The following is a 15,102-nucleotide window of genomic DNA, read 5'->3' as shown; positions in this document are numbered from 1 at the left end:
TATATTTTTAAACTGCAGAGATGAAATGTTCATGTGTTCCTTCACAGATTAAAATCAATTATTCAGGAAGTTGCTAGAGATTACAGAGACCAGTTCCATAGGTAAGTGATTACATTCAGGAACATTCCTTTATCTTTGCTTAATTACATTTTGTTATATGGTAAGGCAAAAGTAGTACTCTTTTATACTTTCGAAGGTGAGTCAAGATACTGAAGCGAACTATAGTAAGTTGCATTTCAGTATGAATTGTTTGGACTTAAAATTTGTTGATATATGTCATATAAGTGAAAAAGAAACTTTCATTTGTAATTTGTAGCCTACTTCTTGATAGGATTTGGGATACATTTGTGGTAAGGATATATGCACTCATGCATTGAAGACGAAGTTAAATGTGGAATCACAAGTCAGATACAGACAGATGATGATTTTCAGGAGAACTCAAAGAATAACTATAAAAAAATAACTGATCTTTTTCGCTTTGTGCTAATCATTGTGTTTGTTGCTGCCATAAGAGACCTTCATTATAAATCTGTTAATATTTACTTATTATCCCCTTTTATTTTTAATACTAGTGAAGTATAAGTGATACGTGTTTATATATCTCCTGCTATGAGCATTTTCTGATTAGTTCTTTTTAGAAGAAGGGGGTAATTTTTATTAAACATATTTTAGTTAGAAAAGCTTATATTGCCCTGCATGGTAAATGTAGAGTAGAAATGTTTTAGGACTTGTTTAATTTTACTCATGTGTATTTGTATCTCAGGAGCCAGTAGAATTCATAATCTTTTGTACATTGATTTTATGTGATTTGTATTTAATGTTTTCAGTGTTTATATGCTTACCAAGCCCTAAAGTTCAGTTCTTGGTATATATTTACCTTATTTTGTATCTAATATTGCTCTCTCTCTCTCTCTTTTGTTTTTCTTTTGGTTGTTGCTCGTTAGAGATTTTCAGTTTGGCCATATGGATGGAAATGACTATATAAATACTTTGCTAATGGAGTAAGTAAAGTTCTAAATGAGTAAATGATTTCCCTATCAATTCTGTCAGTTTTTAAATTTCTGTTTCTGATAAACAAAAGGACTACTAGCTGGAAAGAAAACACTTTCATATATGCTGATGCAGACATTCTCCTCTCAAATATCTTACCTTGGTTTGTAATCTAAATTTGAAATTCACTGAGCTTTAATAATTGCACTATATTAAAAAAATTACCTTGGGGCGCCTGGGTGGCTCAGTCAAACATCCAATTTTTGATTTCAGCTCAGGTCATGATCTCACAATTTCATGAAGTTGAGCCCCATGTCGGGCTCTGTGCTGACAGCACAGAGACTATTTGGNCAATGTGGGCACGCACACACACAAACTACTCTTTCAGATAAAATTAGAAAAAAAAGTATTTCTCAATTCCATGTTAATAATTTACAGTATTTTGGAAAGAAGACAATGTTCAAAAACTTCTAGATTTTGTGGTTTCTGTTTAACACACACCTTAAGTTCAGTTTTAATGAGTAAATGTAATTTAAGTAAACACAGTTTTATTCATTTTGAGAGGGAGAGAGTGCACGCATATGAGTTGGAGAGGGGCAGAGAGAGAAGGAGAGAGAATTCCAAGCAGGCTCTGCACTGCCAGCACAGAGCCCAATGTGGGGCTCAAACTCACGAATCATGAGATCATGACTTGAGCCTAAATCAGGAGTTGGACGCTTAACCAGCTGAGCCACCCATGCATCCCTTAAGTAGAATGTTTTTACATTCAAGAATTAACTGCTATTCTAGAAGAATTTATTTTAACAGATTAAAATAAATTTATAGGGAAAATATACAATTTTAAAATAATTTTATCAGCTGTGTTTATGATGTGAAGATTTGATTTGTGACTTCAAAAAGTTAGTATTAGAAAACACTTAACCTACTTATACTGAAGTAATTTCAGATAAGAACTACTCTATGGAGTAGACCTTTAATATTCACTACATGTTACATGCTGTGATTGGTACTGTTGATGTAGAAAATGAGTCGAGTCCCAGTCCAGATGCTTCTAGTCTGCTGGGTAAGACGACACAGTAATTGCAAATCTGTATGAAAAGGTCTTTGTGGTAGAAGGTTCTGGAAACCTGGAGGCTCTCACCCCCACCCCAGTGCAAACAAAGGCAGGAGGTTCAGAAAATGCTTGCTAGAGGAGGCAGTAATTAGAAGTTACCTGGACGAAGAAATGCAGAGAAGTTCTGTGAGGCATTGCTTAACAGCACACACGCAAGAGGGGGTAGGAGAATGGGGCTTTGGAGGGCGTGGAGCTTGCAGGAGCCCCTGAAGCGAGGGTGCGGGAAGCCCGCTAGAGGCCCTGACCTGGCCAGCAGCACTGAGGTGCCAGTGTTTGCACTGTTCAAGGTCACAGCGTTGTGCCGTGTTTGGTGTTCCCTGACTTTGCCTGGTAGCGAAGGTGCAGCAGTTTCCTTCATTCAGGTCTCAGGGTATTTGTTCCGTTTCCCAAGGAAGAGCACTGAGGAGATAGAAACCAAACTTACAATCCCAAGGGAACATTTGTAATTTTCAGTTAAAAGCCTTAAAATTATAGTGTTACCTTTATTCATTTATATTTATTACCCCTTTTCTTACAATAAAAATTTGGGAGTGTTTACCAGTGACATAAAGTATCAGATATCATATATAACAAATAAATCAAGACAAAGGAAAATAAAATAAAAGATCTTTATTATTTTAGGTATTTATCGTTTATAGGTAATTATAAAAGGTCCTTGAAAAATTTGGCCTTGAATTTTTCATACTCAAAACAAAGTAGAAAAATATTATTTACACATTTCCCATAGTCTGTCAAACAACTATTGCTTATAAGGAATATGGCAGATCTTGTAGAAACCTAAGAGAATAGGCTGTGGTGTATGATCTCATAAAGGGGGACACTGTATAATAGAAATACATTTTTATGTATAAGGAGTTTTACAGAGTTTTACACTCTATATATAGTAGGTACTTTGATACAGTCATTTTTTATAGTGCCCTTCAAGGCCAGGCAACATTCAGTAAAACATGGTTTGTAAGAAGCCAAAGCAGTTTGGGTCTAATAAACAACTCCTTGATCCAGGGTAATATTAAGAATATGTATAGATGATGGACCGTCCTTCATGAGTATGACTTTTAACATGAGTTGTGAGATAGTAGACATATTGAGCTACAGTTATGGTCAGAGAACAATAATCACTACCACCAACACCTTGTTGTGCTGTGTTGTTTGTTTTTTACTCCTATTTTGGGTTTTTTTTTTTCCTTAAAGAAGAGAAAGCATATGATGACAGTTATGTGATAATAATTGAAAGTCTTTATTGAGCACTTAATTCTGTGACTGACACTGGACTGAGTGGTCAATATGTATTTTTTTAAGTTTTACAGTAACTCAGTAAGGTGTAGGTACTATTATTTCCATTTTATATAGATGAGGAAATTGAAATTTCTTAGAAGAAACTCAAGGAAGCTAAATAATATGTCAAAGGATGCCCAGCAAGTTAAGTTAAAGAGATCCAGTTCTCAGCTCCAGATCTCTCTTACTCCAGAGCTCTTCCGTGGCATTAGTATTGTCCAATAAGGTAGTGGAATTTGATAGGTATTGATACCTAAAATGTTAGTAACTTCAGACAAATACAAGATATTTTTTAAGATAGTTACATGGAAGCACTGACTGTGTTTTTTAAATTTTCTCAAACTAAATAGGGTTCTGTCAGACCCTTGGTCTACTAAATTGTTTTGTTTGGGGTTTTTGTGAATATAATTAAGAGGGAATAGGATAAAGTGATGTTCTCCATTTCTGTCATTATTCGAATAGAGTTATTTCACAACAGATAGTCTCTAGTTCATCTGTGTATTTAAGTTTTTTACAATATGTGCTTTTATAGGCAGGCCAGATTCTGATCCATTATGTAAAAATGGAACTCTTTTGCTACTTATGCATTATGATAACTAATAACTAAACTGTTGTCAGTCAAAAAGTTGTTTTTTGTATTATGAACAAGAATGAAGATTTTTTTTTTTTTAATTATACAATCAGTTAATTTTTGCCTGATGATAATATTGGGTAGTCAACCACCTGATACCAGTAGCTTCAAGCAGTAGTATTCACTCTCTCACTTGTCTGGGCTTGGCTCCTGTTGAGTGGGCATAGATGGCTTGGCTCCACACTGCCACTGAGGCCCAGTCAGCCACACAGTCTTCCATGGCCTAGACCTTGGCAGGAGTTTTCCTGCGGGTCTTGCTGTGGCAGTCGCAGACATACCGGAAGGCACGCCTGGCCTTGCAAGCACAGTGAAAGCCTCTGCTTTGGTCCCTTCTGTTACTTTCCCCCCGGCCCGCTCCATGGCTGAGCCCAACATCAGGACTCACACAGCACTCACTACCTGCCTCACTGGGAAGAGGGTGTGGCATCAGGAGGGGTAGGGAATTTTGAGCAATAAAGCAATCCACAGGACTCTTGTCACTTATGTGGTGATAATGCAGTCGTGTGAATTGTTCTGTAGTTTTGTGCTTTTGTATAGTATTTTCATATAGGCACACAGATAGCCATAAACCCTTGTGTAGGTGACATCCAGAATTGAGCTGCTATGATTATTCAGCCAACAACCTATCCTTGAAAGGAAAAAAAACCAACACATTATTTCAATTAAATGATGCCTATTGGTAAAGTTTCCTGTCGTATCAGCGGAGGCCTTCCTGAGGACGCGGTGGAAGGCATAGTGGAGAGCCGGGGTTCAGAGACTTCGGAATCGTGTCTGTGGAATGTGTGTCATGGACAGGGGACTGTGCTGAGTATTTAACTTGAGGTTTCTTAATTTTTACAACTAGGTAGATACCCTCCCACGACCCACCTTTTATTCATTTATAAATGAAAAACATTAGGCTTAGAAGGTAATGGGCGGGAAAGCCCCGAGCTTGATCACAAGCGGTGTGACCCCAGACCCCGTGCTCTTTCCCGTCGCGTGCCCTCTGTGCCCCTTGACTGGAGCGGGTGTGTGACCAACGCAGCTGGTATTCGGATGGAAAGGACTGAGACTGCCCGGAAATGGACACTTTGTACCTAATAATTTCTATCCTTCTGCTTAATCGTAAATCCCAAGCTGTCTGATGCTGTACATTAGAATATTTTTCAGACAGTCTTAGTTTAGCTGTTTTTTGAATTGATGCACAATTTGAAATTTTCTCCGTGTAGGCACAGGGAGGAAAGCTATTCATACAGCTTCCTCCTCTTATAACTTATTATTACTGAGAGGTCCTGGAAACGATTGTCAGAATATCTGTTATGTCTGTTCAATGTGTGTTTTGCTTTCTTTTTCTATTTTCAGCGAACTGAAAGTCCCAACGGTGGTCGTACTGAATACTTCGAACCAACAGTACTTTTTGCTGGACAGACAGATCAACAGCGTGGAGGACATGGTGCACTTCATCAGTAGCATCCTGGATGGCACAGTGGAGGTGAGCTGCTCACTTCAGGTTCACGGGGCAGTGTGAGGAGGGAGAGGAGAAATGAGTTTTCTTCTCCTCCGACTCTGAGGGGAGGAGCCGTCACCAGGGTGAGGGGCGGCCTCCGGCCTCGTTTCCCTCAAGCCGCAGAGCCACGGTCTCTGAGACAGAAGGTTCTCTGGCGGAGGTGGTTTCCGGGTTGGAGCTGTCTTACGGTCATTGGCTGTCACAGTGACCGGGAGGCGGTGGCAGCATTTGGAGTCAGGGCTGCAGCTGCCGAGAGGTCTGTGGTGTGCGGAGCTGTCCCACTAGTGACCGCTCCTGGCCCCGAACCTTTCTGGGTTCAAGAGCACAAGTGGGTTGAGTTATTCAGATTGCTTTCCTCCGAAAACCTTTGGTAAGAGAGACGAGGAAACGTACTGAGAGTCGGCCTCAGTGGAGAGTCCAAATCCAGTTGGATAAAGTATTTCATAGAAATAACGAACAGGTGGTCTTCACTTCGCACTTCTCCCTGAAAGGAGCACTGACTGCGGTGTTTACTCAAAGTGTGGGTTGTAACCCGTGTTACAGGCTCATGAAGTCACTTCACATTATGAGCAGCAGGCATCGTAATTCAGTACACTAGAATAAAAGAGAAAAAATAAGAGACTTCTGTGAAATTCTATGAAGTGTAATTACTATTTTGTGAGACTTTTGTTTCAGTTTTTTACCAACTTTATTTGAAAGTTGGCTCACAGAATAACAAGTGTTTCTTCTGGAAACAATCACATAGTAGGAATTTTATATTTGTGAAAATACTACTTGTTGAAATGAAACTCACTATATGAGTGAGAATTCCGTAGGTAAGTTAGTGACACCCGGTTCAAACTGTTTGACCGCAAAACGAGATTCATATAGCTCGGAAATTCAAGGAATGAGCCAGACTTCAGAGACGGCTCAAGGCAGGGATTTGATTTTCATCAGGAATTTTCCTCTCTGCCTTCGAGCACATTTTTGCCTTTTGGGCGTCCCTCTTGGGGAGACTGCCCTACACAGTAGCTAGGGGGTCCTGCGGTGACTGTAACCAGCTCAGCTAAGCCCAGGGGTGGGACAGGGCTCAGGTGGGTTGGCGTCGGCCAGGGTGCTTGCAGTGTCAGTAGGGGAGACTGAGTTCTTCAGAGGAGGTCAAGTGTTCGCACAGGAAGGCAGATGGAAGGGGGTGCAGGTCAGAAAACCCACAAATATTTCCCGCATGGCTCTTTGCAGTCAAATGCTCTGCCCCTGAGCTATAACCCCTCCCCCCTCCCCCCGCATGGCTCTTTGAGGTGCTTTTTGTAATCTCCTGGGGTCAACCCTTGACCTGTAGTTGTAAGATTATAGAACATAAAAATGAAGTTGTAGTACTTAAATAATTTAATTGTTCTTTCCTGGTTAAATTTAAGGCACAAGGAGGTGATAGCATTTTGCAGAGATTGAAAAGAATAATATTTGATGCCAAATCTACTATTGTGGTAAGTTGTGACAGTTTGCTTAGTGTCATTGATAATTAAGAATGGATGGGTGCTTTATGTCTAATGAAGGTAATCTGAAATATCAAAGGATTAGGTAAAAATACATCTGTTATGTTGAGAAAGAGAGCGTGTGTGTGTGTTTGTGCGTGCGCGCGCACTTGCGCACACAGAAATCACGGAGGGGCGGGGAGGAGGAGCGGGGGACAGAATCTTAAGCAGGCTCCTCACCCAGCATGGAGCCCAACGCAAGGCTTGATGTCATGACCTCGAGATTGTGACCTGAGCCTAAGTCAAGAGTCTGGTGCCTAAACAACTGAGCCACCCAGGTGCCCCTAAAAATATACCTTTAATTTTAAAGGTAAGAACTAGTCCATGTTTACATTAAGAAAATGTATTCTTCAGGTAGAAATGAGGTTTCTCTTATTACTCATTTCTGGATGATGGGTGAGTTAACTAGAATTCAGAACCATTACCTCAATGGCATGACTTGAAAGTACTTTCCAGTCTCCTTCCTCCTCCTACCCTTCAGTCGCTGGATCTGAACCTGCTTCAGCTCCCGGTCAGCATTCCTAAATTTGAGCCTTACGTTCAGTTACAGTTGTCTGTCTTGAGCTACTCAGTCCGTGGGTGTTTTCATCTATTATGGCCAAAGGCAGTTACCAAAGTAGAAGTCAGCAGAGCCGGCCCTTACCACGTATGTCTGGCTACTGCTCCGACTTCGGCACAGTTTCTTCACTTCCTTTTACCCTGGCTCTGTCCATTCTGTATTCCTCTACACAGTGAGTGTAACTAAAATCGTCACATGTGGTCACTTTCCTTCCCTTTTCCAGTCACACATGTGAGAATACTCTGTCCATCTCAAGTGTTCTCATTAGGTTTTGAATACCACAGAAGCCGCCTGGTGCCCTCCGTGCCTCATTCTAACTCATGCTTAAATTTCCACTCAGAACTCTTTAATTCTGGGAAGCCTGCTTCCGTTATCTCAATCCAAAGTGACCTTGCCATCCTCGGAACTTGCCTATATCGTTCTCAGAGTTACAGTCTGAGAACTGTACAGTCACAACCCATAGAATATAATATAGTTGAAAAACCTATTCAGTAAAATTGCTTTTACTTTTCTGAGACCTGAGGAGATGGTGTATAAACTGAGGGGAATTGTTATTAAGCTAATGTGGCTTTACTACTAACCAGTAAGTAGAAAGTTTTTAAATGTCCTGTGAAGTGGAATGTGTGTGTCCCTTCTATACGGTAAATAACCAGCCTTCTCGGTGAGCTGATTCCGCTAGTCCAGGATCCGACTCCAGAGCTTCTGGGCATGTAGTTACCATCTTGAGAGACCTTTGTGCTTAAAGCGAGGAAAATAAGTGTCTGTAGAAAAGTTAGAGAGTATTTGGCACCTTTTTCTGCTGCTGGTAGTGGGATACACACACAAAGGGTAAAATTTCTGTCGCTTACAGTGTCTTTAACATGGTAGTTACTGCAGAAATCTTGACATTGATTCACTAGAACTAAAAGCAGTCGGGGTGTAGCAAGAGGGAGAAGCGGGTAGAGGTTTTATCACGTGCTGAGCTGCGACCGTCTTCCCGCAGTCTATCTTTAGGAGCTCCCCTCTCATGGGCTGCTTTCTCTTCGGCCTTCCCCTGGGCGTCATCAGTATCATGTGCTACGGCATCTACACGGCGGACGCCGATGGCGGGTACATAGAAGAACGATACGAGGTGTCCAAAAGTGAACTTGAAAGCCAAGAACCAACGGAAGAAAGCAAAGAACAGGAGGCGAGCGGCGGAGCCGCCCTTGGGTCTACGGAGCAAGAACCTAAAGATGTACTGGAGAAGAAGAAAGATTGAACTTTGCTAGTGTGGAATATTTGATAGGATTTCAGATTATTAAAGAGTCTATTTATTGAACTTAGGCATTTAATCATGATCTTTACAAAAGAGAATATGTTACTAGTATTTTGCTAACATCAGCTTGCATGGATTAAAGTTGCCCTTCACAAATGGGGAGGCGTTTGGAGCAAACAGAGGAAATGTTTATCTAAAACAAAAAAAGAAATGAGGAAACACTCCATCAACGTTTACTGCATAGATGTTATTTTAGCAGAGCAGTTCTCTTGCATGTTTCTCTATCTGAGCATTCTGAGACAAAATTAAGATTCCTGGGCAGAATATTTAAATTGGTCAGTCAGGTAGAAGTTACATGTGTGATAAAGAAAAACAGTACCTCCACCTTCTACCATTCATTCTCCTCATATATTTTAGATAAGATTTCCATGGGCAAAATTACATCTTTAAAGTTTAGCACTTTAGGGAGAACTAACACTTTTTTCCATGGGTCAAATTAAGACTATGACTTAAAAATAATTTGGTTTTATATAGTATAGCAATTTTATTTTGTTATTTTTAAAGGAGAGGAAATGTTACTTTTTAACTTTCTACTCAGTTACCTTATAAAATTTTCATATGGATCTATATAGTGGGAAAAAAATAAGTGTAATCTTTGGAAATTAAACAGGATTGACCTGGAGCAGTGATTTCAGGCCACGGGCTGGGCCACGCTTCACATGTGTCTCGGTGACCACTGTAGAAAGGGGAGAGTGTGAACTCCTGCCCTGCCTTAGCCAGAACGACCTACTCGTTTTTCTCTTTCTTGTTTTATATATTGGAATTTCTTCTAAAAATTTCCTTTGATAACAAGCTCCTGCTGCTTTTTAAAAGTAATATATATTGTATTTTTAATGTTTATGCTATGGTAACTTTATGGTAACTTATAATGTGTGTATCTGTGTGTGTGTATACACACACACATGCACATGTATTTACATATACATATACAATTTATTGACATGTCTGTCATGTAATATTATGGGCATGTCTATGTTCATAATGAGTAACGAGTGACATAATCAGCCTGTCAGCAAAATTTATATCCAGTGATTAAGAGCCAACTGTTACCTTCTCCCTCCTCTCAATTCTGACACCCATTTCATTTTCTCTCTCTAATGAAGTAACATAGGAATTCTGTCCCAAGTAGTGTATAAAAATTGGCATTGTTGTAAGTAACATTATGATATATTTATTGTAGATTATATTTGAGCCTTTCATTTTAGCTAACTTTAGGTTTTTATTAGATGACCATTGTTTGGGTGATTATTCATTGAGCAATGGAGTTAAACAATAGAATGGTTTTTATTAAATGCTGAAAAATCTGTAATCATTTTAAAAATATGCAGCTCATGGCCCTGATACTGAAGTTGTTCAGGGCTTTGGTCCCAAGGCAGCTGTTGATTTCTGATACCGTGCTGCTCACGACTAAACCAAAACTCTTGTCCAAATCAGTTTCTAGCGGTCGTTTTATCGTATCCACGTGCTCTTTTACATATAGTGATTAAATGCTTATTCTTACTGTTTGGCGCTCTTATCATTTTTAATAATGAAGCACATAGGAAGTCCCAGGAAATTTCAGGAAATAATGGAAAGAAATGTTCTCAAGTGGAAACTGGAGATGAATGCTGTTAATTAAACAAGTAGATTTGTCTCCAAAGAGTAAAGAGGGATTCTTTGGGAGGCTAAATACTAATGTTCCCAGGGGTCAAGCTTGTTCTGCCACAGTGAATAAAGCTTAGGTGGGTGCAAAACCTCACTTGAGTCTAGGAAGGAAGGTAAAGCTTAGCCTCTGCCAGGGGCAGCAGGAATTTGTAGGAAATGTCCCCGTTTTCTTCTTGCTTATCACCATCAGATGTTCATCATCTGTACGTTGTACGTTTTCAGCCTTTGTCAGGCATCACTTACAAATGAAAGACCTCAGTAGGGGGAGAGAAAGATTCAAAGCTCCATATACATCAACATACAAAAAGTTCAGCGATCTTTTTATTGGGATTATTAATCTATAAACTTATGCCTTAGTTCTCTGTTTCCTTTTCACAGCTTCTACCGTTGCCCAATACTCTATTTGTGTTTCTCAGTGTCTGTTAGGAAAACAAAATGGATAGATAGTTAATAAGTAAATACTTTTTTCTTTTTCTATTAAAATTTTGCATTTTATTTGTTTCTACAAAGCTCTTACAAAACAAATTTAAAATTTTCTTCACTAGTACACTTTTCCCTTTTATGTGGTATCTGCACTTGGAATGCTATTTTCGTTTCAGGAAAAATTACTGCAAAAGAAAGTTAATTTCTTAATGAAGTTAGTATTAGGACACATATACCCTAATTCATTGGTGAATCTTATCATGATTACATATTAAGTAAGTTGGAGTTTTACCTTTCTTTCAGTTGTAATAAAATTTCTATTTCTAACCCTAAAATTCAAAATTCTAGATGCTTGGTGGTTGTGGGATCTGAGCTCAAACAATTTAATTATATTTCAAAGACAGAAAGTACATGAAACAGTGCCCCCCCCCATTATAGCTTGCAGTCCTTTTTGTTTGTTTCATCATACACAGTAATACTTCTCTAGCTACTTTTATCTGAAACTTACTTGAGGTGTATTAGACCTGAGTTTTTATCTTCTTCATACCTAATGCTTTCCTGGTGTCTGACATACAGATAGCATTAAGAGCTAAATATCTGAAGGTTGAAGGAAGGGCCTATGTGAGTAAACGGCCGTATTATTATTTTTTTTTTTTTAGTGGATTTTTGTTGATGTTTCTTGTGTTTTGATTCAGGGGCTTTTTGGTTTTGGTTTTCTAAAAAGTAATTTACATATTTTGATCATTGCTTCATATGCTGTGGACACAGGACAGGAAAAAATACTAAGCTGTTCTTATTGTGCACACATTGTTCAAATGAACCAGTGTGGGATGTTAAGACTATCAATTAATTAATGGTGGGATTAGGTTTGCCGTTTTATTTTTATAAATATATATTTTTTCTGAATGTGTCTGAGTCCAAGAGTGGGCAAAAAATAATTTTCTACTTTGGACTAAATCTATAAAGGTTTTTGAAAGTCTGTATTACTAACTTGTTGAATTCATGATATCTTGCCTTATGGCACGAATTGTAAACCTGTTTTTTTCTAAAATAAATTAATTGAAAACATGTTTATTATTTTTGCTATTTATATTTTGTTTTCAACACAAATAGTTCTTGTGCAAGCAAAGAGGATAGCTAAGACTGATCTTCCACAAAATGTTTTCCCTTTTATTAAGTTGTAAGTTTTTCATCATTTTAGAAACAATGAGTTTAAACACATCTGAGATCAGATTGCTACCTAATCCCTTTATAAATGAAGAACCTGAGATTTGTCAGGTATATTTTATATTTGTGAAAGTTGATTATTTTTAAATATTAATTTCATAGTTTAGAGTTAAAGCAATGAACCTGAGCCCATGATGGACATCTACGTTGTGACCTTGGACATAACACAGCCTCCCCTCCTTTTCATTGTCAGTAAAATGGGAGAATCTAAAGCCTCAAGATGTTCTTTTTTAAAATAGCACCACAGAGGGGGCCGCCTGGGTGGCCCAGCTGGGTAAGCATCTGACTCCTGGTTTCGGTTCAGGTCATGATCTCACAGTTCGGTGAGTTCGAGCCTTGTGCCGTCAGCGCAGAGCCTGCCTGGGATCGTCTGTCTCCCTCTCTCTGCCTCTCCCCCACTCGCGCTGTCTCTGTCTCTCTCAAAATAAATAAGCTTAAAAAAAAATAGCATCAAATGGGGAGAGTATATTATGAAAAAGCAAACTTTATACAAATACTAATTTTTTAATAATTCATTTTTCATATTTTATACCATGGGCACGTTTTTCATTAGAATTGGCTCTGGCACGGGTGTAACAGCCAAAAACAATGGCCCCACCCAACTTGGGAATCATACAAACAAGCTGGTTAGAATAGACCTCATTAAGAGTGACCAGGCGAGTCCACTGTGTGAATTCCGTGGGTGAGGACAGGCTCCCGGGGCCCTGCTGAGAGGCTGGACTGTGTTGTGGGTGTGGGGGGCCTGGAGTCCAGTCCTGCTCTGTCACCTGCTGCGCACAGTTAGTAAGAGGCTTACCCTCCCTGCTCCCGTGCTAACTCCAGGATGATGGTGCCCATCTCATTGGATTAGGAGATTGAGTGAGTTGCACATGAGGCATGTTTAGAACATGCCTGGCACATGAAAACAGCTCAGAGTATCACATTTTTGTTTCCAATTTATTTCTCTTCTCCCTTCTTTTTGAATTTAGACTTTTAAGCATATGAAGTACTAGTATGCTTAAATTTGCTCAGCTACCTTTTCACTTCAAGCTCTAACCTTGCCATGGGTAGGAATGTGAAGAAGTAAGTTTTCTTTAACACTGAAATTAATTTAGGTTCACAAACATCTCTGAAAATCCTCTGGGTTTTGTGCTCTAAGTGAACGTGAGCAAGCAGAAGAGGAGGGTACACGTATCCAGTAGGCTTATCAGCCCACGTAGTTTAGACAGATACAAGAGTTATTTGGGCCCAGATTTAGAATACTAATTGATACTGAATATAGATGACTTGATTATCCTGAAAGCCTTCCTGAGTAGTTCTCAGGAAGAGAACTCTTTCCTTTGAGTCCATCTCCCTATAAACTGAAAAGGGATTTTCAACAACTAGTAAGAAAGTGGTAGTTGTTTTCTTGCAATTTATTTCTTTGTGTGTGTGTGTTTTATTTATTTCTGGGCGAGAGAGACAGTGTGAGCAGGAAAGGGTCAGAGAGAGAGGGAGACACAGAATCTGAAACAGGCTCCAGGCTCTGAGCTAGCTGTCAGCACAGGGCCCGACACGGGGCCCGAACCCATGAACCATGAGATCATGACCTGAGCCGAAGTCGGACGCTTAACCGACTGAGCCACCCAGGCACCCCTGCAATTTATTCTTTCAACAAAGGTTTATTAAATGTTTTCTGTGTGCTGAGGATACAGTAGTAAAGAACAGTCACGACCTCAGTCATCACTTAAAATGTTCAATTCCAAGGTTTCTACTATTTTGTTTGTCTTCGTGTTCCTTCTCCTATCATCTGTTGTTCAACATGAAATCCTTGCTGGGTCTTCTGGATCTCTGGGACACGGGGTAAGAGACCAGGCGGTGCAGAGCACAGTGGCTTTCTTCCTACAGATGAAGGCATCGGATCTACCCAGCGTGTCTGTAACTGCGCCTGTACTGTAGATACAGGTAACAGGTGTGGAGCGCAATGCGAGGAAAGGGGTCTCCACAAAAGAAATCTCCAGAAACCGAATGGGCTGTCAGGGAGGTTCAGAGCACCCACACTGAAAATATTGACACACTACTTTCCTTCTTAGACAGAGATTATACAAGGCCATTAATGTAAATAAACACTAAAGCCACCCTCTGTCCATTTTACAATAGTCCCGTCTCTTTCAAATTAAAAAAAAAAGAATTTTAATTAAAAATTGGCCGATTGTAATATATTGAATTTAATACATTTTACTTGGGTCTATGGAGCAGTCCAGTGAAACTGAAGCATATATAGTAACTGAGGATATTCTTCTACTCATTGAATTTTTCCGCATGGCTCCATCTCTGTCCTCATCACTGTGTTCACTTGTGGATTTATGTAACTGGTTTTCTTCCATCAGAGGTGCGTGATGTACCGAGTGTCTCAACATGGTTGATGCTAAGTCCTAGAAATTCTATTACAAACCATAAGAACTCAAGCAAACCTAACAGTAAATGCTTAGATGTTAATGACTCATGTAATGACATTTAGTAGTTAAAATTTTGAGGCTATACACAGAAATAATCTGCATAACTAATAAATCTGTTAGAGTCCTCCATCTCCTTTTTATTTTTAAATTGATTGTCAGAGGAACTTTATAAGTTTTTTGAGATTTTAAGATCATACAACTTCTCCAAATACTACGTCACTGCTCTAAATCAAATGAAAGACTGACTTAATCTGAAAAATTTTTTTGTTAGGTAGAAGGTGACTCTTTTTTACAAGGGATAATTTTGGAAAGAGTAAAAGATTTACCTTAAATTTGGACATAGGTAAATTCACATTTTTCATGAAAGCCTAGGTAGCATAGTTTCCAAGATTATTATGTAAGCCTCTCATGCCCAAATTACCACACTTGGTACAATCGGAGTTGTTAATAGTGTAATCTCAAATTCCGAATTGCTAGCCTTCAAAATAATGTACTTTCCTCCCTAGGGTCCTCATAAATACACAGTCA

General features: G+C 39.2%; 1 protein-coding gene across 1 annotated transcript in view; it reads left to right on the top strand.

Moving 5' to 3' along the window:
- TMX3 (thioredoxin related transmembrane protein 3) overlaps nucleotides 1–12,004 on the top strand; it is a 43,857-nt gene extending 31,853 nt beyond the window's left edge. Inside the window, exons 12-16 of the mRNA XM_077752673.1 lie at nucleotides 48–101; nucleotides 945–1,001; nucleotides 5,352–5,481; nucleotides 6,891–6,959; nucleotides 8,549–12,004. Coding sequence (XP_077608799.1) covers nucleotides 48–101; nucleotides 945–1,001; nucleotides 5,352–5,481; nucleotides 6,891–6,959; nucleotides 8,549–8,806 — 568 coding nt within the window. The 3' untranslated portion in view covers nucleotides 8,807–12,004. The remainder of the gene's footprint in view (nucleotides 1–47; nucleotides 102–944; nucleotides 1,002–5,351; nucleotides 5,482–6,890; nucleotides 6,960–8,548) is intronic.
- The last annotated feature ends 3,098 nt before the right edge of the window (nucleotides 12,005–15,102 follow it).

The sequence above is a fragment of the Crocuta crocuta genome, unplaced genomic scaffold (genome assembly GCF_008692635.1).
Source record: "Crocuta crocuta isolate KB4526 unplaced genomic scaffold, BGI_CrCroc_1.0 scaffold101, whole genome shotgun sequence".
Lineage (NCBI taxonomy): Eukaryota > Metazoa > Chordata > Mammalia > Carnivora > Hyaenidae > Crocuta > Crocuta crocuta.
The sequence above is the reverse complement of the archived record's forward strand: the minus strand, read 5'-3'. Positions and strand labels throughout refer to the sequence as shown.